The sequence below is a fragment of the Clupea harengus genome, chromosome 16 (assembly GCF_900700415.2).
Source record: "Clupea harengus chromosome 16, Ch_v2.0.2, whole genome shotgun sequence".
Classification (NCBI taxonomy): Eukaryota; Metazoa; Chordata; class Actinopteri; order Clupeiformes; family Clupeidae; genus Clupea; species Clupea harengus.
In genome coordinates, this window is record NC_045167.1 from 18,114,196 (window position 1) to 18,138,362 (window position 24,167).

Sequence of the window (24,167 nt, forward strand, 5' to 3'; positions counted from 1 at the left end):
AGACAGGGGTTTCCAGATGTGCTGTTCAAGCTCTTTTGAAGAAGCACAAAAAAACGGGCAACGTTGAGGATCGTAGACGCAGTGGTCGGCCAAGGAAACTTAATGCAGCTGATGAAAAACACATCAAGTTTATTTCCCTTCGAAATCGGAAAATGTCAAGCAGTGTCATCAGCTCAGAACTGGCAGAAACCAGTGGTACCCAGGTACACACATCTACTGTCCGGTGAAGTCTGGCCAGAAGTGGTCTTCATGGAAGAGTTGCAGCCAAAAAGCTCTACCCCGACATGGAAACAAGACCAAGTGACTCAACTAAGCACGAAAACATAGAAACTGGGGTACAGAAACATGGCAGCAGGTGCTCTGGACTGATGAGTCAAAATTAGAAATATTTGGCTGTAGAAGAAGGCAGTTTGTCCGCCGAAGGGCTGGAGAGCGGTACAATAATGAGTGTCTGCAGGCAACAGTGAAGCATGATGAAGGTTCCTTGCAAGTTTGGGGCTGCATTTCTGCAAGTGGAGTTGGAGATTTGGTCAGGATTAATGGTGTCCTCAATGCTGAGAAATACAGGCAGATACTTATCCATCATGCAATACCATCAGGGAGTCGTATGATTGGCATCAAATGTATTCTGCAGCAGTACAACAACCCCAAACATACAGCCAATGTCATTAAGAACTATCTTCAGCGTAAAGCAGAACAGAAAGTCCTGGAAGTGATGGTATGGCCCCCACAGAGCCCTGATCTCAACATCATCGAGTCTGTCTGGGATTACATGAAGAGACAGAAGGATTTGAGGAAGCCTACATCCACAAAAGATCTGTGGTTAGTTCTCCAAGATGTTTGGAACAACTTACCAGCCGAGTTCCTTCAAAAACTAGTGCAAGTGTATCTGGAAGAATTGATGCTATTTTGAAGTCAAAGGGTGGTCACACCAAATATTGATTTAATTTAGATTTATCTTCTGTTCATTCACTGCATTTTGTTAATTGATGAAGAATTGATGAAAATAAACTGTTAACACGTCCATTTTTGAAAGCATTCTTAGTTTAGAGCATTTTTTCCACACCTGCCTAAAACTTTTGCACAGTACTGTATATGTATATATATATATATATATATATATATATTAGTACTGTATAAGTATGGGTGGGGGAAAAAACAATTCAGTGATTCATGATTCTTAACAGAAACTATTCATTTTGATTCCTTTTTTTAATGAGTATAAAGTGATATATACTGTATATTATACTGTATAATTAAGAATGACATATGTGCAGACAATAAAAGCCATCTATTTTCTAACCTAAAGTAATATAGTTCACAATACCATATTGCAGTACCCCACATATTTTATCAGTAACTATGGCAATATTGATTCAGGAATTCAGTGGCATTCCAATTCCCACTCCTAGCTTACTGCTACAGACAAAGTTTAACACAAACGGACTAGGAAGACTCCAAATACTTTACGATTAGCCAAAGTGGAGGACCTAGTCTCGGCTTAATATCCCATGTGTCACAATACAATACATTTGAATGTACACAGCATGGACAGCATGGCGACATACACTTATTTTGTGAAGAAATGAATCAAAAACTTTTCGACAACATACACTTACGCTATGAAGAAATTAAGCTAAAATTGGTCGGCCATATTTGCTTGTTTGCGAGTTAACTGCTTTTTGCAGGCAGAGCATGCATAGTGAACAAAAAATCTGTCAGGTCCATATTTGGTCAAATATCTGCCATTTTTAGTTCCTTGCAGTGGCTTCACTTTTTACATTCATTGACACCAACTCATCACCACCTACTGTGTTGGGCTAAAGGCTCATTCACAGACTAACTGCTGAGCGAGCAGATTCTTAATGAAGTGGACATCATGTACCCAGGTTCATCCAGGTCAGAAGTCCCAGCTTCCTTTAGTCTGTCTTAAGCACTTTTCCTCGTGGCTTCCCCCCAGGTCGATCAGGCATTGATACCCTACCACCCCAGCAGGCCTTCTTGTCAATAGATGCATCAGACTCAGCCACATTCCAGAAACTGACAAAAGCATAGAATAAAGAACAGTGCTACGGGTTCTGCATCTTTGCTTCATCCCTTGTTTGTTTACTACTGAAGAAACAGTTTGTGGGGTCCCTAAGCCAAACCCAAGCACCACATAGCCTATACATAGGTGGAAGATAATTAAAGACTAACAACACCTACAAATTCTGACCACCCATCACAAGTTTGTAAGACCCCTCTGGTAAATACTAATAAATGGAAGCTCTTTCTGTCCACAATTTTAACACGTTTGTAATATATATAATCATTTTCTCAGGTGTGAATTAGATTATAAGACGCTAAACTAAATTACATTTGGCCAGCTCAGCAATGGTCTTTGTCCTTGCTCAGTCATGACCCTTTTTCCCAATATGAAGCTGAAGACCATAACATTTATTCGGTTGTCACTGCTGTCTGGCATGTGTGAGTAATAGTTCTCTCTAATGAAACTATGCTGTTCACCTTGTCTAGGATGTCACAGAAAACACATTAACGTAATAAGCAAGCAGTAGAAACCACTAATACAATGAGAGCTTCTGCAAACCACATCACCCATGCCATAACAATGCAATGGAAAATCAGATGGGTGGGGGAGGAGGGGTGCACAGAGAGCATGAGTTCACAAATACAATACTTCCTGCAATGAATGTCAATCCCATCCATCAGCAAAAGACATTGTTGTGTGTAAATCTTTCAATAGCTAGGCCATATCATGGCACCAACGCAAACAGATAACAACTCAAGGTACAGCTTAAGATACAATGGAAACTTCATTTGACAGGCAAATGCAAAGCAGGACTCTAGAGGCTAAGGTCCGCAGTCTGAGCTACTCTCTCTAGAGAGGTTCGCACTAACCCTTGTTATGATGCAAAATGAAGGGAAACATGGAAATGGGCTATCCAAATACAAAAGTGTCCTGTGCATAAACATGATTGAATAATTTAAGACCACACTGATCCCATCTCTTTGTGTAGGGGTAAAGTCACCAATGATGGTCAAAAGCAATTAACAATTCAGTGCAACTTTAGAACAACTATAGAATTCCAACTATAGTAATGCAGATGATAATCACAAGGATTTGGGCTAACACACTATTGCTGTCTTTGTGATTAATCCTCAATGTGTTCTGTGGCTTAGTACAGCATCACAGAACCAGAGACAAAAAGAGTAAAGAAGAGATTAATTGAAAGTGGTGTTTTGGTGGAGTCAAGTTGCGGTTCAAAGGGAAAGTGGAAACATGATAACTGAAACAGAAAGTTCAGGACAATGATATGCCACAGGACAGACCTGGATCCATTCAGACCGCTAGAAGCTAGCATTGGATTTGTTTTGTGCGAATATAGGCAACTTCTGACCGGCTGGACTGTATTATAGGGCAGTACAGAATGCTAACTAACACGGCATAAAATGAATTTATAACAGAAAACGGTAAGCAACATTTACAATCGCAGACATCAGTCTCAGTCAGCCAAGACCTCAAAAGCAGGATAACATGTAAACAGTCAGTTACCATTAATTGGATATCTATTGTTTATTGACACGCTAACGATAATTTGTTAGATAGACAGCCACTTTGGATTGACAGGAACATTAGGGGTTCGGATCCAGAGAACAACCAGTTGTATGGTCAGGTTAAATCAAAATATTTGATAAACTATTCGCTACAAAGCCAAAGTAATCATGTGCATCATTTTGACAGCAATGTGTGGTAGTCATGTTTTCCATATCTGTACACGCAAGTAGCGTTAACACATACAGCACGAGTCGCCGTATGCAGCTATTATAAGAAATGCAGCTAACTTTATGTCAACTCATCTGTATTGAAAATGAAATGTTATATGCAATCAAAATGGCTGATCACTTCAAACATATCAGCTCCACCATAAATTATTTTTAGAGGGAGGTGTTTACATACCTATGACACAATATATCCTAGTAAGCTAAAACACCTATCGTTACGATATCTGGCGTAAACTAACATTGAGACTGCCCCTTCCCAACTATCAACTAACGTTAACCAGACGGATGGATGACCAGCCATCTCTTGCAAGTTAAAGACAAGCACCGTGGCCGTTTGCCGTTAGATATAACCAGAATACAAAGATTTTTCAGAACGCAGAAAGCTTTAGTGGTATGTAGTCGAGGACTTGATGATGGTGCCGAGGTTAAAAAATATCAACCACTTAACGTTAGCTAACGGTAATGTTAACTATCGACTAAAAATGAATGTTAGCTAAATATGCTAACAAGCTATGCTAGCTGGCTAAGAGATGATTTAGTTTTTGCAAACCTACCTTGTTTTTGACAATCGTTTTATCCCGAGAATGTTCTTTTATCATCGAAGTGAGCTCTACAACCCCCTTGGTGCTAAACAGACAGTCTTGCAGTCGTGGATCACTCCATCCCAGGCGAGCAGTCTGAACTAGAAAGTCTTCTAATGATAAGTTAGCTAGGGATAGCTGGCTAGAGAACAGACGTTGCCCATAGGTTGAAATGTTCAGGTTAACGTTTCTCTATCCAGATTACGGTATGGGCATATGATGACTATCAGTTATCGGTTACTTAAGGAGAAAACCAAATAATTTAAATGTATCTGCATAACACCTGGCAAAATTAATGTCACTGTTTAAAATTATATCCAATTCATTTTTCATCACCCCTCGCCCTGGGACGTGTGATGATTTCCCCTCGTCTGTTCGCAGTGTCTTCCTTCTAACTGCGGATCTGGTATCAGCGCTCTGAGATCTGCTACTATGCCTGAGCCTCAACGGCTTTCTCCGGAACACAGATCAGTTCTCGAACCACAAGGATGCAAACGCAAGTCAAGTGAGCCATCTTGTGACTGTGTGGTGTCATATCGACACAACAATTTCATTTTTATTCCTCGTTAGGGGTTTGCAATTGTAGTTTAACAGCTCCCAAAAAAACATGATTTTTTTGTTGTATAGGAAGTGTGTCATTAGGTTTCTTGAGTTCGCAAGTTTAGGTTTAGCTTTCATGTAGGGTAGTCTTCGTTAGCTTGTAGGCGGACATCCAGGATTATGATAGCGTTAGGCTAAACAATAAGTGAAAACGTTTGAGATGAAAGTCCATTGAGACAAACAAAGCTGAGGCTGCCTTTCTTGTCAAATAAACAGTCTCTGTTTCTGGGCAAATAAACAGTGTTTTCCAATGCTTTACACTTTTTGTGTCTGTTTCATTCCATTGTGTTTAGGCTTATTTGTTTACATGGACCCTAAATGTAAAAACAATTGTTGATGTACATTTAGATATTCATAACAAGCCTTAACATCACCATTGTTAGTCTAGAAACATTATAATTTTTTTTACCTTTAAATGTATGTAATATAATGCATTGTTTCATAACAATGTCAAAACTCATGAAATGTTTCAAACCTGCTGAGCACTCCTGCACCGCAACACCAAAGAGCCAGGCTCAATGGTATGGCAGTCGTAGCACATACTCATCTGTAGTGACAGCAATCCATCTGCCTTCCCCTTCGGGAAGCACACCCTCACACACAGGACCCTCCAACTGTACTTCTTCCACACACGCATGGGTCGGGAACCTGTGGCTCGCGAGCCACCACTGGCTCTTTTGCTGACGGCCGGGGCTCTCGAACGAAATGGGTTGGAGAACAATACGGGGAAAAAACGTGTAATCAAGGGATCAGCCTAAGCCTAGTAGAAGGCTAAAATAACAGTCAATACTACTTATATTAAAATTACAATTACGCAAATACGTAGGTCTATCTGAGTGATTTAATTTAACTACCCACCTCACTTGACTCACGTAACCATAGCCTGCACAATATTGTTACATTCGCGGCTGGTTGCCATGCCAATATCAAACAAAATCACAGATTTCCCTACATTTCCGTCAACGAGAAAACTTTCATTGTTAAAGTTGATAGAGAAAAATGTCGAAAAGGAAAAAAACGTATCGTGCATCCCTAATGTTTCTATCAGCGATTTCGAAATGGAGGTTGCCGACCTGACCTCTTCTGACATCTGGGTGGGCAAGTTCAAATCACTGAACGATCAGCTGGAAGGAATGATGAAAGCCTCAATGCTTGCATGAAGCTTCACCTCACTGAATATGAGCCAGACTACAAGGCCATCATCAAGTCTTATGCAGCACCAGAAGTCGCATTAATCTCTGGTAGGCCTAATGTTCAATTTCGAGGGTTGTGTTGTTAACGTTGTTAACTTCGGTCATTTCCCATTGCCATTTACATTTCAAGTTACTAGTACCATAACTTAACCATAAAACTAGTAGAAAATGTATTTTAAAAACTCTGTTGAATAAAAGTAACTGTTAGTTAAATATCCAAACTTTTTCTTGTAATCGTCTTTTTGTGGCTCTTCTGAGATAAAAAAAAAGAAAAAGAAAAAAGGTAAAAGTGGCTCTCCAGGCAAAAAAGGTTCCCGACCCCTGCACTAGTGCGTCACCCATCTCAGGAGTCCCTCACACAGGGGTCAACCTACTGAGACAATTACCCTTTATACAATTAACATACTGGGCCATTTGTAGCGAAGGGAGAGAGCAGCCACCCGGCCTTTAGGGTACCAAATGTGCACTGTGACCGCAACGCCAAAGAGCTAGGCTCAATGGTAGAGCACTTACACAAAAATGTGTTACTGAATACTTTGAAACACAGTTTTGGTAATGCACTCTAAAAAAAGTTGTTGTCATAGTTACAACCACAGTTATAAAGGCCTTGCATTTTTTTTATTAAATTCATTTCAGTTTGTTATAATGGACCTTTTTAGCGAACTATTTTGTATTTTCTACATTCTAACATTGAAAATGCAAAAGGCGCACTGTCTATGCACAGTGTTTTGGAGAACGGAGGAAAAATAACTGAAATTTGTTAAGGTACTGTATTTGAGTGTTTACACATCTATTCTAACTGGTTTTGTCAGACTGCTCTATGAAGTGCACTGTAACACCGTAACATCAAAAGGCATAAGCCTGAGAAAGACAGGAGAGTTTCAGATTTATCACACACATAGTGTGTATTTAGTGATTTAAAAAGTATTGCCATATCAATTGGTGTGTTTGCCATTCGAAACAAAATTTTGATTTGAAATCAGTGTTTCATTTTGCAGGACATATGAGGTGTTCTGCATTTTCTGTGTGCAATTTTGTGAATTGTGTGTAGACTTTAGAAAAAATGAGACCGTTTTGGAAAACGTGTGTAAGCTATTGTGAAAAATTGTAAATATCAACATTGACAGCTCGATAGGCCTATACGTGATGAGTGTCCTTCAGATGTATAACAGTAACAGGCCCACACTGGTTTTGTTTTGTGATAGGCCGCCACCATCCTTCATCATGTTTATCATATTTAGAGATAAGTAAACAACTTACCAGAGAAATGCGTTCAAACAAATGCGAGGAGTAGCCTCGACAATTATGTCAATGGGCCAGATGATTCCGTGGAACTATATGATATGAAAAAATGAAGATGACGTAATGCCTTTGCCGTGGACACATCCCATTGACATGTGCACTACAGAATGGCAGATTGGTTAGCACTGTTTTGCATCGGTTTGCAGAAAGCATCCCCCTCCTCCTGTCCTGTTTGTTTCTGCAAGAACCTTGCTTCCCAGAATGCTCGGCGAGGTTGACCACCAAGATGGCTGACGCTATGGATGATTATGAGAAAGAAGCTGGTTGTGTCCCTATTCTCCATCCAGAGGTAACAAAATCGACCGTTAATGATATGTTGGTTCATGCTATTAGAGAGTGTCCCAATGCATATTTTTGTTAAGGTTTCAGAGTAAATGGCATTGTACATCACATTCAAGCACGAAAAGCCCCGCAAGAGAGGGCAGTTCCAATTGTATCTGTCAGGTTCCCCCTACTGCGTAATAGCATGTTAGCCAGCTAGCTCACTTTAGCACTGGATATATAGCACTTCAGCCGTTAGCCTTCATTATCTGATTTTATTGCAGGGTACACGTTCAACAGACCTACAATAAAATAGCTAAATGTTTCGTTTTTAAAGTTAAGCTGACATCTACACCAGGTTTGTTTAGTCAGTGTTCTATTTACAACGTTAGCTAATATTAGCTAGCTACGTTCGCCTTGACTCCATAAAAGAGCTAACTAGCTAGAAACTGTTAGCTGATATCGTCTTGACACGGTTAATGTGATGGTCCAGCACAATCATGGATAAATTAACCTTACTAACCAATAATTGCGTTTAGTGCATGAGATTATTTGTTAAGAAAAGGGTATATTTTGAATGAGATTTGATGTTGTCAGAAGTAAAGACAGATGTAGTTAAATCTCTTGGGTGAAGGCTAACATTAGTTTGTTATCCTAGCTATATTATGCCACCAAGTGTGTGTTCATAACAGGTAATATTAGTGGCCTGTTCTCGTTGATTGAGGCGATTTTGTTGACAACTACTGTCCCTGCGAACAGTGTCCAGAAAAACAAAACTAATTTGAGCTTGTAACAAACTGTTTGAAGGTTAGCAGCTTGTGTAGATGATAACTGTCATGGTGTCCGTTATCTGCATTGTTATCTTAAGCTTTTGTTTTTGGATATAAGACAAACCTTCTTTGCTCTGAAAGACATGTCATTGACGTTCACGAAAGGATGTATTCGTGTTACAGGCAAGTGAGGTAGCAAATGAAAACCTGGAATTACACCAGCAATTTGTGCATTCGCCCATACCTGTTAACACCAATACATTCAAGGTATTAAGAATACCTTACTTGATAATGATGCATCTAAATTGCGTATCACATGTTTTGGAGATAAATTATTAACACATGACTTTCACCATTCTTGTCAGTATTATTCAAATACGCTGCCAAGCATGTTTCATACCAGTTTCACCAGTCTTACTCACTCAGTGACTTTAAGGGATATGACGATTGAAGCATGAGATTGAGGCCCTACAAGGAAATTGTAACTGATATCCTTCAATTCTGTGAGGTATTCACGTTGTTCACTTTCAAATCAAAATATAATGCTGATTTAGACTTCAGGGGCTCTGTGTTCCAGAGGAGGTTGAAGGTAGACCAAAAGAAACACTGCTTAGTTTGTAGAGGCCAGATGTTGCAGCTTGTGGTGGGAGTGGATGACATGGTCAGCAGAACTCCGTGTTATCTTATGTAAATGATTGTTGCAGCTTCAACTGCTGTAACTGACAATCGTGTGTCACAAAGAAGGAACAGCTTGCCTCTTGTAGATGGTGAAACCCTAAACCTTTGCCTTTGTGCCTTAGGCCACCCTTGTGGAATTAGTTCTGAGGGCACAGAGTTGACATGCAAAATAATTATAAAGAAAAACAGTTTGATTCTTGTCCTAGTTAGTCAGAGGATGGGGACTCAAAAGTAAGTCTACCAAGAGCTTGTACTAAAGCCATGTTACCCCCTAGATACCTATGATGTGAGCAGAGTGCATCCTTGTCTATGTCAAGGGAAATAACCTGTTCTATTTTCCTATGGTGAGACCTCTATTCTTCCTCATTCCTCATCCACTGAGTTTACTGAGACTGAAGTGGTAGGTTTATGTTTTGATATGCTGTGGTAAATAGCACTGCTGTGGGTTCTGTTGGAACTTGAAACACAGCAAAGGCACCTCCTTTTACCCAAAGAGGGAAGGCAGGGTCCTCATGCTGGCACTTTCACTCTTCCCCAGCTGGTAGGTCTGCACAGTATACACCCACCTGATAGGTCTGCACAGTGTACACCCACCTGATTGGTCTGCACAGTGTACACCCACCTGATAGGTCTGCACAGTGTACACCCACCTGATAGGTCTGCACAGTGTACACCCAGCTGATAGGTCTGCACAGTGTACACCCACCTGATAGGTCTGCACAGTGTACACCCACCTGATAGGTCTGCACAGTGTACACCCAGCTGATTGGTCTGCACAGTGTACACCCACCTGATAGGTCTGCACAGTGTACACCCAGCTGATTGGTCTGCACAGTGTACACCCAGCTGATAGATCTGCACAGTGCACACTGTACACCTGATAGGTCTGCACAGTGTACACCCAACTGATTGGTCTGCACAGTGTACACCCAGCTGAAATTCGGAGGTAGAAGGCAGAGAGGCCTGTAATGCGGCTGATATGTCACCTGCCTTCTCTGAATTTTTGGACGTGGGGTACAAACAACTCGATGTAGCCCTACAGTCCCTCTGTCCCTCAGGAGACAGGTTCAGTGCCCGGCCCTTTCCTGAGCAGTTGACAGTCATGTAATTTCCCATGGTACACAGAACCTTTACAATAGCATGGAATCTTGAATGGGGTGTTGGCCCTTCAACAGCAAATATTTTATTCCACGGATGTGTGGTTAAGATTGTGGCCTTTCAAACCAACACACACAATCCAGATATCCTTCCTATGCCATTTATGAAAAATTAATCTACTTTCTAATAATGTGTCATAATATCCCAACTATTTTGTTTGTGTGTGAGCTGAGTCTACTCACAAGAGAGTCTGCAATATTCTTTTCATAAGAACGTTGTTTGATATAAGTGATTTCAATGAGATTCCTCTCCCAAATCCCACTGATTGTTTTGAACTGTTCCTTCATTTCAGCCGCACTGTCTTTCCTTCAGCTTGTTATGATGAAAAGCACCGACGTTGGCCTGGATTAAAAATGCTAATGATTGAGTATTTATTCATTTGCATAATGCAAACACTGAAGCAAGTTTGTGTAGCGTAGCAGTAACGTTCAAGCTTCTAGACAGGACTGTGCACAAACCGCAAGATACACACTTGATATTCCTTTCTTGGGTTAGGTTTTTGTTTCAATTTCTTCAGCAGATCTCTCTCTCTCTCTCTTTGTGTCACTACCCACAAACCCAGTCTACTTCAAAACCCATTTAAATCCACAAATTTCCAGGTGAGAACTATAAATCGGTAATTGACGTTAACAAGAGAACATCGCTATTAAATTAGCCACTGAAAAAAAATGAACCCTTGCCGCTGATTGCACTTCAGTTCCGTAGTAGTTCTGGTTCCTGTGATGGTCCTGCCCCCGCGCCTGGTTCCTCACAAGCCTGGCCTGTGGGAGATGAAGGGAGATGGTTGTTTGAGTGAATTATGTACCAATCATGTTCCCTTGGCTACCAGGTGGTGGCATCAGCTAAGCCTTTCCAGTGCTTTTTGCATGACTGATGACACTCATCCCCGTTTCATCACAGGGAAGATTGCAAGGCTCGCAAAATTTGGAAATCCCTAGTTGCCCTTTGGACAAGCATTCGTCAGATTTTGGTTGGCTAAAATGGATAACTAGGCTAGCCTCAATAAAAAACACACTTTCTATGTAGAAAGTTAGATATACTCAAGAAAGTCATAAAAAAAAAACATTTACAGTCGTCATAAACATTATTATGTATCTTTCTAAACTTAGCTCTTCTTCCACTGTTCTTTTTAGGGCCACTGCTGGCCATTTGGGTGCCCTAAGCCTCTTTGTATACTTCTATAGGTTGAGTATACTATAGGCTGCCTTTAAACATACTCTAGGACTAGTAGTACTAGAAGAGACCAGGAAATCCTAAATCATTTAGTCCGAACACTGAACTATGGAGGACCACACTGAGTGGATTGGTAAATGAGCTGACACCCAATTAACAGGCTGAAATTGTGCACAAACCCATGCCACTGGCTTCCAGTTACAGCGTTAGCAGGCTTAACACACAAAGCAGGAGGATGGAACTGTGTTTGCTCTCTCCCGACCCTGAAGGTCAAAGTTGATCAAAAGTCACAAAGGGCGAAGCACCATCTTGAGCAATCTGCCTATGGTATTTCACACCCCCTTTCTGTGTGTGTTGGCAGGACCCTCATCTCTTTGCCTTTGGAGCCATAATTGCCCGGCTCTGCTGTGAGCATGAATATTGATGAGAGGGTAGGGATCGGGAGTAATGCATTTTTATGCAGTAATGAGCTGCAAACTTGTCCGGAATAGCACCCTAACTAACCTCCTCAAGGAATTTTTTTTTTTTTTTAGATTTCCCAGTTTTATCGACAAAAAAAGTCGAGGAACTGATTTGTGCTGTCGATGCAATATTTGGTTGGTTGCTGTAGTTTGTCTCAAAACTGCAGCCCTTTCTCTCTTTCCCAAGAATGGTCAGCTCTTTTTGCCCCCCATTCAAAGATTCATCAACATAAAAGACATTTCCTAGCGCCCATAGGCTATTTTCTGTCCACCGCCCCCAGCCAAAGCTGAAGACCGTAGTGAAAGGCCTGATATGCACACCTCATTCATTTAATGTTCTACTATTATGACCAATGGTATGTAAAGAAGGTTTTCTAAAAACAAATTATATTTAGTCACCATGAAGGTGAATGGCTCTGAATGTAATAGCCTTGGTGGCCTATGTTTGGTCTTCTCCAGGGTGCCTGTCCGGAGGCCAGCTATTGGACTGGCTTTCCCAGGATATTTAGCTCAGTCTGCTGGCTTTTGCAATCTTTGCAGAAAAAAGAGAGAAAAACATAAGGAGTGCTGATGTGTCTCAGCACCACTGGCTCGAAGCAGCTCATTCTCTCTCCCCTCTGGCTAATATCTCTGATACCTAAACTGGCCTGTGCAGTACAGGTCCCCCAAGACCCCGTCTTTTTTGGAACATGGTGTTCCCGCATACTGGTGAGATAAACGAAACATGGCTATCACCACTCTTTCACGGCAGGATAAATGGCAAAGTTTTTCAGCAGATTGACTGCGTTTGAGTTGAGAATAACTATCGCTGCCATGAAAAAAGTGGCCTAACTATTTTCCTCTGACTGCAAAAGGCAGTCATTTCTGTTTTTTTGTGTTTAATGGAAGTCTCTCAAACTAAATAAAGGATGTGTTTTAATTAGACAGCTTAGTGACTTTATTCTTAGCTAAAAAGACTGGACCTGATCCAATATGCAGACAGTCACGTCCAATGAGAGCCACCAATTGGCAATCACTCAGTGTGTTTACATGATGGTATAATTCGAATCTTTGCTTAGTCGGACTATGCTTTCTTTCGAGGGTAGGTGCTATTATCCCAATATACATGGCAGTGAATAAATCGAATCATTGGCCGAAAGCATGTCATATCCGATACGATAGGTGGCGCTGTTTTTATTACAACTAGTGGTGATGCAGCCCTTTCCGCTTGACCTCTTCACCACTACCAATAACAACAACAGTTGATTGAGCATGAATCGCGTCTGTTCATCGGTCCAGAAATGCGTGTTGCCTCTTGGGTTGTTTGTTTGTTTGTTTGTTTGTTTCTGCCAGGCCGATGTGTTTATAAGTTACATTATTCAAAGGTGAAAGATAAAAGACGAGAGAAACGCACGCACATTCACACACGCGCGCAAATAATGGGTTACAGCCTAAACGCATTGCCCTTCTGCCAGTTGCATCAAATTGTTTTAGTACTTCTTCGCTGTCGATTTCCAAATCTGTGTGAATATTCATGAGAGCAAGTCCAGTCAGTCTTTTCGTAGATAGATACAAGACCTTCAGGACGCAATGAATGTTTGGCTAGAAATTTGCCGAACTTTCCAGGGCTTGATAAAGTTCACTGCGTAACTCATTTAGCTGTTTCCAGCTCTGTATCTGCATCGTCAACGCTGGGCATTAGTTGTCTGTACTCCGATTTTATAGTTTCCCCATTTTAATACATTTATTACATATATGCGTTCATGATATATTTTTCTTCTTCTCGCGTAGCAGAAGGTACGCACAGTGCGTACGGCTGCATGCGCCACTGGAACTATGTGCAATTAATACAATACATAATAGGCTAATTGATACAATATCTCCTCGTTTGAGTGTCGTTGTTTGAGTGCAATGGGAGTGTATGATCGATGTTGTCTATAAAGGTATTTAGGTAAAGGTATTTACGGGAAAATATCTCGATCCACCTGTCACGTCTCTGTCTTTAGAGGGCAGCGCCAAATAACTGAACACAACTAAACTCACGCGTGCCTCGCGGCCACAATACCAAATTCCATCATATTTGATAGAATGAAGGACATATTAGTTGTGAATAGTATCACCGAGTTTGATAGGTATTGGTCAGGTAATAGCCGAGTGACAGCTGATTTGCTTTCTGATTTGACAGTACTAATTCGTGGTTTTTTTCAGCGCCAGATAACTGAACACAACTAAAGTCACGCGTGCCTCGCGGGCACAATACCAAATTTCATCATATTTGATAGAATGAAGGACATATTAGTTGTGAATAGTATCACCGAGTTTGATAGGTATTGGTCAGGTAATAGCCGAGTGACAGCTGATTTGCTTTCTGATTTAACAGTACTTATTCGTGGGTTTTTTTCAGCGCCAGATAACTGAACACAACTAAACTCACGCGTGCCTCGCGGGCACAATACCAAATTTAATCATATTTGATAAAATGAAGGACAAATTAGTTGTGAATAGTATCACCAAGTTTGACAGGTATTGGTCAGGGGAGACGGCCCAGTGTTCCGAAAGCCCGATATTCCGAAATCTCAATATTCCGAAAAATAGTCCCCCTGGCAAAATTTAGAAATATTTTAAGTGGCACAAAACATTCAAAGCATTTCGTTTGCACAGCAGAGCGGAGACGCTCACCGGGCTATCACGCATATAACTTTTCCTAGGCAATATTTGTTAACTTAGCCTACTCTGGTTTTGAATATGGGGTAGGCTACCACTCATGCGAAGGAAATCACCGGCAGATTGTCGCAGGACATTACGCAGATCTTGTCAAGCACTGACAAAGCATGCATGCGTTGGCAATCATACAAATATTTTTGTATCATCGCGATGCAAATGCATGTGTGTATAATAATATTCTGAATTCAAGTTAATGCTTGTGAAATAAAGGCATTTATATGTTTATGATTGTGTGATTCATTGGGATGTGCATGTGGGCAATAGTGGTTCACGTTGCTGTACTCACAATTTCGGAACAGCGGGCTGTCGGAAAAATGGCCTTTCGGAACATTGCCATGGAACCTTGGTCAGGTAATAGCCGAGTGACAGCTGATTTGACAGTACTGCTGTTGTTTTAAGCAAATAAAATGTGGAACGTCCTTATACGTGTTTAAGGAGGGGTTGTAAAGGTGCTCATATCTTCGGACCTCTTCTGTTATGTTTGTTCATAATCAACAAGAATAAGCTTGTGAGACAGTCTGCAGGATATTCATAAAAAACCGTGTCATTAGTATGAACAGTTGAGACAACTTATCCCTCTTTCGTCTTCCGGGTCACGACCTGGCAGGGAGAGAGGGAGCATGCGCAAAGACGCAAAGTCCAGTTCCTTATCCAATTCACCGTTACATGCCGCAATAGTCGAACTATCAACTGGATCGGATCGAGTTATCCAGGGGTGTTAGTCCGACTATGTGTGGTCCGACTACGATCCGACTAAGGTGCTTACATGAAACGGATAATGCGATTTCAGTCCGACTAAGGCAGTTATTCGAATCCATGTAACCACGGTCACTGGTTTGGCTATTACAGTGGGGGATGGGTGTGGGGGGGCTGCTTCCTCCCCGCCTCCGGTCCATCAGGGGGTGAAATATCAGACATCTGCCATCCCTCCCCTCATCCTATCTCTCTGGAGACACACACACACAGACACACACACACACACACACACTTTCTCCCCTGCTCCATTTGATTACCCAGTGCCCAGACCTTTAGAGATGGCACTTGATGTTAAATAGGCCCAGAGGTGCAGCTCCTTCTGTCACCATTTCAGAACATGCAGGTCCACATCTGTTGGCTGTGGTCACTAAGATGGCAACAGGAAATGTATACATGTCATTTCCTGGGTGGCATGTGGTGCTGTGACCTCTCCATCACTGTGGAGTTTTCTGCTTCAGCCTAACATAATGTATGCTGTGGCTGGTCTTGTACCGGACCTGTGCTCCTGCTCATACATATAGGCCCCTTTTGGCAACACCAATTCTAAATACTTTTCCCTTAGTTGTTATTAATGTTGTTATTGTTTTGTCTGGGTTGTCTGTCAGTAAGAGCGGATGTTGGGTGGTGGTTAGGAAGGGACTTTAGCCGGCAGTGGGAGCGGGCTAATCACCCGTGACCTGGCAGTGCCCACTGAGACTGATTGAAAGTGAAGGGCTGTGTCGCCTGGTATCACTGCAGAGCAACAGTGTCTGTATGTCTGTCTGTCTCTCTCTCTCTCACGCACACACACATATAGACACACACATTCACTCACTCTCTTATTCTCTTTAACTCTCACTCTCTCTCCTTTACTCCTTCTCTCTTTGAATCTCTCTCTTGGCATACACCCCCTTTTCTGTGATTGTGTGTCTGTCTGTCTCTCTGGCCCTCCTGGGGTGCCTTCCCAGGGGGGCCACAGCGGTACTTGTCACTGATTGGTTGAGCGTTTGCTCTTTTGCCTCTTCCCTCCACCCCCCACCCCCCACAGGAACTAAAGCCCCAGAGCCACTATAACCATGGCTACACCGAGACCGTGGCACGCAAGAGCCACGTGGACGACTACAGCACCTGGGACATCGTCAAAGCCACACAGTGAGTGAAACATGGCAGAGAAAAGACACACACACACACACACCCACACACCACCATAGCTGATGTTTTGGGGCCGACAACCGTCGCTCCTTATCTTTTGGTTTCTTACGCATTCAATAATTGAAATAACAGAAGGTATTCGGTAGAAGGTATTGCAGGTATTATGCGTACCTGTAGCTGCAGATGACCGCTAATGATTTCATACGAGATGAGAGGGACGATGAGAAGACCGACTAGGCTTTTTTTAAAGCCATGTAAACACCCCTAATAGTCACCAAACAGACAGTTCATCCGTATGAGGTCACACACAGTTGCTTGTTTTGATTATTTGGTATACCACGGTCACAGTCAGATTTGTAATCTTCTCATGATTGCACATACTCGGTGTTGCAACACACAAATCTTGATTAGCAAAAAAAAGTCAGTGCAAAAGGGGAACGATACAGCCAGAATGGCCTGGCAATATTTCTCTGTAAGATCAGAGTGCAGAGTGCCAAATCTGCAGGGTTTCAACCATTGCACAGATCTGCCATGAAATATACAGACTCGCCACCCTAAAGCTTTGCTTTGATGTCGTGAAACATGGACATTTCTGTGGAAATAAAAAAGGACGTGTTTGTGCATGCAAATGTGTGTGTGTGTGTGTGTGTGTGTCTAACTGAACTGTTCATGCTCCTCTCGCAGTACAGTTCCAGCTTTGCATAGCGATTGATCCTGATCTTCCCAAGGCTTGTTAGTGTATCTGGGTGTAAGGGCACAATGTGCTGCCAGGCGAGAAGCTAATAGCTAACCTGCAGCGGACCTCATCAGCTGCTCTGTCATTTCAGGAGATGCTGTGTGTCCCTCACTCTATCTCTCTCTCACTCACACACACACACACTCACACTCACACACAAACACCTGCCAGACCCATTTCCTCTACACCAGAAGTCATTCACCCATTTCCCGTCAGCAGGTCCCTGCATTACATTCTGAAATGTTTTGCTGTCAGTACAAACAGCCTCTCCATCCGAGACACACACACACACACACACACACACACACACACACACACACACACACACATATCCATTGGCCTCCGTGCATGCTATGGCTCCCAGGGGTAGCCAATAAAAATCCCACGCATATGTCACTTTATGTGGCTGTCGTGTGTTGATGTGTGTGTGGTCTAGTCAACCGGTTCAATATTGTTGTTAATCTCTTTAACCTCAGCTCAGATTAGAAAGACCAAATCACCATCTTTTATGTCCTCGGCAGAGAGTCAGTAATGTATTTGATACAGAGGCTGAAGGGGGGGTGTTTTGTGTTTAAAGTTTTATCACACTTCCATGGACATTTGTGTGTTAGGTTTGTGTATGTGTGTGTGGGTTTGTTTGTTTGTAAATGACGTATGACATATCAGGTTGACCTCTGACCTCTCCCTTGCCCGCTCAGGTACGGGATCTTCGAGCGATGCCGAGAGCTGGTTGAGGCGGGCTACGATGTGCGTCAGCCGGACAAAGAGAACGTCACACTTCTGCACTGGGCGGCCATCAACAACAGGATAGACCTGGTCAAGTGAGTCACGCCGCAGAACCACTCACGGGGTCAGACCCACTCGCCCCAGTCAGGAGCACACAGACTGTGTTTGTGTTTACTGTGAGGACTGAGCCCCTGTGGCTCCACTACAGGGAGGCTCGGAGCCAGACAAGTGTGCTGGCATTTAGAGTGTGGCATTAGCAGAGCTTAAAGGTGCAGTGGTGTTTGTTGCCAGATAGAGGGGGGGGGGGAAAACACTCCTAAATCTATGCTGATGTAATTCTGAAAGCCTGATGAAAAGATGAGTTTACCAGTTCCTCTCCCTTTCAGATATTTGATGGCCTTAGTTTGAACCCTTTTGGCCTTGAAATTGTAAGGAAAGGGAAGTTTCTTCTGTGGTTGATGCAGCAATCTGTCTTTATTCCAGTAAAGTGCAGTAACAAAGCACGTGGAAGCCACTCCGGATTCAGCAGTGCAGATCTGAACAACAAGCATCTCCAACTCTAGCCATATATACTGTTTAAGACACTTCCTAGGCTTTTAATGTACATGAGCTAGGCTTCTAATGCAGACAGATCTGGCAACCTTTTGTTGTTCTGTATGATAATCGGGTGTCTCTGACCTGCTGCCTGAGATGGTTCTCATTCCCATACTATGATTAGTTGCAGTCACTCACACCTCAGTTTGCTTCCTGACCCCAAGGTGTCTCCGCAATACCAGTGTGGGGACCTTTCTTTTGTTACCAGGATAAGATTACCATTTTGAATATTATGCTGGCCAACCTTTGGTGGTCACAGCAGCTGCTTGATCATGAATCTCATGTTCATTCACAGGATATACTGTAATTTCTTACAAAATGTACACAATTATGAATGAATAAAGAAAAATATGTTAAATGTCAGATACAAATACATGCAGATGCCTTCATAGCAGAGACAAACACTCGCAGACACTTGTATGACCTAAGCTTTTTGATGTTCTGAGGGCCTGAAGGTCTTCTGTCTCAAAGTCGGGATTGGTTCCATTTGTGACTGAAGGGTGATTGTATCACCTTCACCAACTTTGTTCTCTTCTATTAATAATCAAATTAGATTTTAGCCGTTTCAACTGACAATGCCCCCTCTCAATTCTATCAGGGTTGTTATTCAGAATATTATATCTTGCCTGAGATTAACATCTGTATGCAGAAGCCATTTTGTCATTCATTCATTTTTAGTAACACTCCTAAATAATGAAATGGAAATTCATATATGCAGAAACCCTGCACAGTGTGCGCACGCACACACACGCGCACACACACACAAAAGGACTTACACAATACACACACACATGCACGCACGCAGGCACACTTATTCCAGACAATTTCTGTGTAATCTGCTGCAGTGCTCTGGTGCAGTGGTACGGTCTAGCTCGATTCAGAGATGAACCAAATTGCAGAGACATAAATTACCATGCAAGCCCCCCATTGTGTGAGTGTGTATGTGTGTGTGTGAGCACGTGTGTGTGTGTGTGTGTGTGTGTGTGTGTGTGTGTGTGTGTCTGCTTGCGTGTGGGATAGGCAAGAGAGAGGCCGGGGGAAGTGAATCTGTCATATCCTCTGCTGGTACATCCTGCTGGCACCTGTGTGAGTGTGTGCGTGTGCGTGCGTGTGAGCGTGTGTGTGTGTGTGTGTGTGTGAGCGTGTGTGTGAGTGTGTTCCCTCCTGGAGGGGATGTAGAGCCGTTTGGGCAGAGCAAAGGAAACCACAAGTCATGTTCTGGTTTAACTGCTGTAGACATGTTTAAATAGAAAGACCTGTAGTAACTGTAGTAATACTCAATCCTGTGAAGGAAGGATGGTCTAACATGTTGTGTGTTTGTTCAGGTGTTTTGGGGCCTGGTTCCTTTTTTATGATTTAATATAATTCTAGTCTTTTTAGGGCAGTCATTGTACTGATTGAACAAAGTCTCGCAAATCTGTTCTTGTCATCAGACAGGTTTAGAGGGGATCATCATGTTGCTTAGTATTCACACTCACTCCTTCCCTGTGTGTGTGTGTGTGTCTGTGTGTGTGTGTGTGTGTGTGTCTGTGTCCCTGCAGGTACTACATATCTAAAGGTGGTTTAGTTGACCAGCTTGGAGGTGACCTCAACTCCACACCATTGCACTGGGCCACCAGGTAAGACTGGGTATTGTATTGTTTGAAAGCACCGGTGTGCTCTATGTATTCGGATACATGAAGATTTCACTGTTGACTTCAATTCACTCAAGAATGATTCTGAAGCTTATCGTCCGCAATTTCTAGACACGGAGGGACATAGTTGTACATGTTGATTTCATACACATTGACAATGCAAATGATTGCTGATCCCACTGTGGGTTCAGGGTAGGTACATCCCTTCTTATTTTGAAAAAGAGCTGTGCAGCTGCATCCTTCAGGCAGCTAGCAAGACCTTTGTAAAACAATCAGGTCTTTTTCTTAATTTCTCACTATCACACACTCATCCACTCACACGCACACACAACACACTCACTCACTCAGACAGATATACAGTAATCAGATCCATGTGGAAACACTTAATCCAGTCAGTGTCCTTTGTAAGGGGGGGGCGGGGGCGCAGTAATATCAGCCACCCCAGGCCCCCTGACCCCCATCCCCCCAGCAGTGACCGATATACATTATTGATGCCCCATGTGGGTGGAGGGTCTAACCACCCCCACCTCCACCTCCAACCCCACTCCATCAGTCATGCCCTTGTGACCTTTGCAAAGAGCATTCTGGTTTGCACAGTGAGGTTTGCCTTATCTAATGCCACATAATGAGTGGTCACTGCCGTATTGATTGGGTGCATCCTGCTCCAAGGGAAGCTGTCTGCTGTTGAGCGTGGCCAGTCACAGTGTTGAGGATGGTGCTGGACACTCTTGCGGTACCTAAAGGAGAGTCGGAAACACCAAATCCCCTTGAATGAATTGGGGATTTTGGGGCCCGTATTCACAAAGCATTATATCTTGTCACTTCGAGTATTCCTAAGACGCCCTAAAAGACCAGCTTTGACTTCAGAAAAGCAAGAATTCCTAAGCTAAGAGAAAGACTCTGTGGCTATGGCTGACGTCAAGTCTCATAGACAAGCTTGCTTTCAATTAACTCAGTGTGTTTTTTTGATGAGTGACAGGTCTGTGCCGGTGAGTAGGCATGCGCTTTGTAGCTTCATAAATAAATAAGTGTCGGGCTACACAATGAATAATAACGGAACATGCTACCCACCGTGGCAGGGTAATTTAGTACAAAATCCTTCAAAACGCATCTGTATGATGGCATGTTTGTGTAGACAGGAGTTCATTTAATTTTACTGTCTCTTTTACACACATGATTAAGACGGTATCTTTTACAGTAATTCTGCTTTTCCACTACAAAATGTTGTAACGTGGAATGATAGAAATTGCCATTTTGTCGTTCATTTGAGAGTTGGTCTCAGTGAGTTGGTTTAAGGTTAGAATTCCCAAACAGGACTGATGCGGCCCTTATTTCTGTGTCTTCTAAATGGGAAAGTTAGGAGCTACTTTTAGCCTGAAGAGGCTTTGTGAATACGGGCCCAGATGTGCAGCCTGCAGAGAATCTTTTTTTCTTTTTCTTTTCTTTTTTGAGAAAAATGCTTATGCTTGAAGACTGTGTCCTACTTTTATTTTTGTTGGCAGGATTGTGTACTGTGCAGCGTCTTCTAGCCTTGCCTTTGTTAAGCCTCTTTCTCACTGTCGTGTTCCCCCCCTCCTGAGCTCCCACTCCTCCCTCTGTCATGTCTCTCTTTTGTTTTCTCTCCCATTTCTCTTTTAAGTGGCTTAGTTTTGTGTCTCTTTCTTGCTCTTATATGTCCTCTTTGTCTCTGCCTCTGCCACTCACTCCATGTTAATGTTACTCTTATCCCCCTCCTCCCCTTCTCCCATATGTAGACAGGGCCACCTCTCCATGGTGGTGCAGTTGCTAAAGTATGGGTCCGACCCCTCCCTCATTGACGGGGAGGGCTGCAGCTGTGTTCACCTGGCGGCCCAGTTTGGACACACTTCTATTGTGGCCTACCTCATTGCCAAGGGCCAGGTATGGAATATCTCTGGACAATCCTGTCCCCAACACCTCTTTCTTTTGTGTCAAACCTGGAATAGGAACTACATTAACCAATGGGGACGCATTTTGTTCAATACAGGTCGTTACATTATTGTTAAATAAATGACAGGCATAACATGCATTTATACCTTCATTAGTATCCATTGCAGAACACTTCTTTTGTGGCTTACCTCATTGCCAAGGGACTGATATGCAATGTCTCTGCACAGTCCTAGGGAATGATCTAGAATACGTTTTCTCAGTCCTGCTTCCCCCGAGACCCCCCTGCCTGCCGTATCTTTCATGTGTCCCTGCTCTAAGCACACTTGACTGACATCAGTGTAATTAAAACGCTCTTTGTTAGAGCTAAATCAGGCCTGTTCAGTTGTGCCGCTGGCAATGCCAATCGGGGCAGCAGCGGAGGGTCAGATGGGAAAGGGACGGGGGCAGGATTGCGAACCGCTGACCTAAAACAGGGGTGTTCCAAGAGGGTGTTGTTTAGGGGATGCTCCACCAGGGGGTAGTACACTACCTGTGTGCACAGGAGATGTGGAGCACTGCAGCTTCTCCATGAGGTGTTAGTTCTCTTACCCTTAACTTGTGTCTTAAGTCATTGTGTCTCACGTTGGTTTGTCTTCTGTTCCTTCATAGGACGTAGACATGATGGATCAGAATGGCATGACGCCCCTCATGTGGGCAGCTTACAGGACACACAGGTATGTTTGAGGATGCGGTGGTGAGCTTAGGTCTTTGTGTGTGCATGTATGTATGCTAGGAAGTGTGTGTGTGTGTGTGTGTGTGTGTGTGTGTGTGTGTGTGTGTGTGTGTGTGTGTGTGTGTGCGCACATGTGCGAGTACATGAGAGAGAGAGAGAGAGAGAGAGAGAGAGAGAGAGAGAGAGCGAGCGAGCCTTCACGTGTATGGTGTCTCTGGTCTGGTGTGTTTGTTTGTCTGAATGTGATTGTGATTATTCCCCCATCGTTGTGTCTTCTGTGCTTCCCCAGTGTGGACCCCACCCGGCTGCTCCTGACCTTCAACGTGTCGGTGAACCTGGGGGACAAGTACCACAAGAACACGGCGCTCCACTGGGCCGTGCTGGCCGGCAACACCACAGTCATCAGCCTCCTGCTGGAGGCCAACACCAACGTGGACGCCCAGAACATCAAGGTCAGGAGTCTCCACTGTCACAGCACCACAGACAGTCAGCCATCACAGACAGTCAGTCATCGCAGACAGATAGTCAGTCATCACAGATAATCTTTGCAAGACAAGTCTTTTTAGAACAAAACATGGAGAGGCTAGAATGTGCTTAATATAATTCAGTGTAGTCATTTGGTGTTTTAGTTACTTCTTGTATAAGCACATATTGCTGCATGCATGTCTAATATAATCTCACTTTAACTGTATGTGCATCGAGTAATAACGTACACTTACGCAAAACAATATCTCTTTATTTGTAATTGATGTGTTAAGTAGCCTTAAGTGAGAGGGGTGCAGGTTTGAAGTTTTAATTCATGAAAGCACTTGTGGGGTGTAGTTACTGTTGGAGTAGGTGAAGGAGAGGAGGGGAATGTGAAATCATGTGCCATGACTCAATGAAGCAGAGCGCTTATTATTTTCACTAATTGCAGTGAAAGGAGTTGTTAACGTTATGACAATGGAGATTTAAACTGATGAGCAAGGTGCTTTCACCGTTTAGGCAGTGCCATAGCCTCAGCTTGTATGCCTCTTAATCACGCTCTCCATTTGGTACGTCAGTGTTTAATTAATGCTCGTGTGTGCGTGTGCGTGTGCGTGCCCTACAGGGGGAGACACCGCTTGACCTAGCGAAACAGAGGAAAAACGTCTGGATGATCAACCACTTACAGGAGGCCCGGCAAGCCAGGGGCTACGACAGCCCGTCATACCTGAAGAGACTCAAGATGGACAAGGTCTGCTCCTCTCTCTCTTTCACCCTATTTCTATCCATCCTTCTTTCTGTCATTATAATGCAGCCATTCTTTGAGTTTGTTTTAGAGAGCG

At 43.0% G+C, this 24,167-nt stretch overlaps 2 protein-coding genes across 5 annotated transcripts in view; one reads left to right on the plus strand and one right to left on the minus strand.

Annotated features, from left to right (window-relative positions):
- Positions 1-4,845, minus strand: part of osbpl8 (oxysterol binding protein-like 8) — a 90,476-nt gene extending 85,631 nt beyond the window's left edge. For 2 of the 4 annotated variants that reach the window (XM_031582797.2, XM_012815473.3), the window contains exon 1: positions 4,338-4,845. The gene's annotated coding sequence lies outside the window, so the exon portion shown is untranslated. The remainder of the gene's footprint in view (positions 1-4,337) is intronic. The other 2 variants (XM_012815476.3, XM_012815475.3) reach the window with 1 other exon arrangement.
- A 2,741-nt stretch (positions 4,846-7,586) lies between these two features.
- Positions 7,587-24,167, plus strand: part of zdhhc17 (zinc finger DHHC-type palmitoyltransferase 17) — a 31,843-nt gene continuing 15,262 nt past the window's right edge. The window contains exons 1-8 of the mRNA XM_031582301.2: positions 7,587-7,748; positions 16,447-16,550; positions 17,985-18,107; positions 20,148-20,225; positions 21,995-22,139; positions 22,797-22,861; positions 23,150-23,312; positions 23,951-24,076. Of these exons, the coding sequence (XP_031438161.1) occupies positions 7,686-7,748; positions 16,447-16,550; positions 17,985-18,107; positions 20,148-20,225; positions 21,995-22,139; positions 22,797-22,861; positions 23,150-23,312; positions 23,951-24,076 (867 nt within the window). The 5' untranslated portion in view covers positions 7,587-7,685. The remainder of the gene's footprint in view (positions 7,749-16,446; positions 16,551-17,984; positions 18,108-20,147; positions 20,226-21,994; positions 22,140-22,796; positions 22,862-23,149; positions 23,313-23,950; positions 24,077-24,167) is intronic.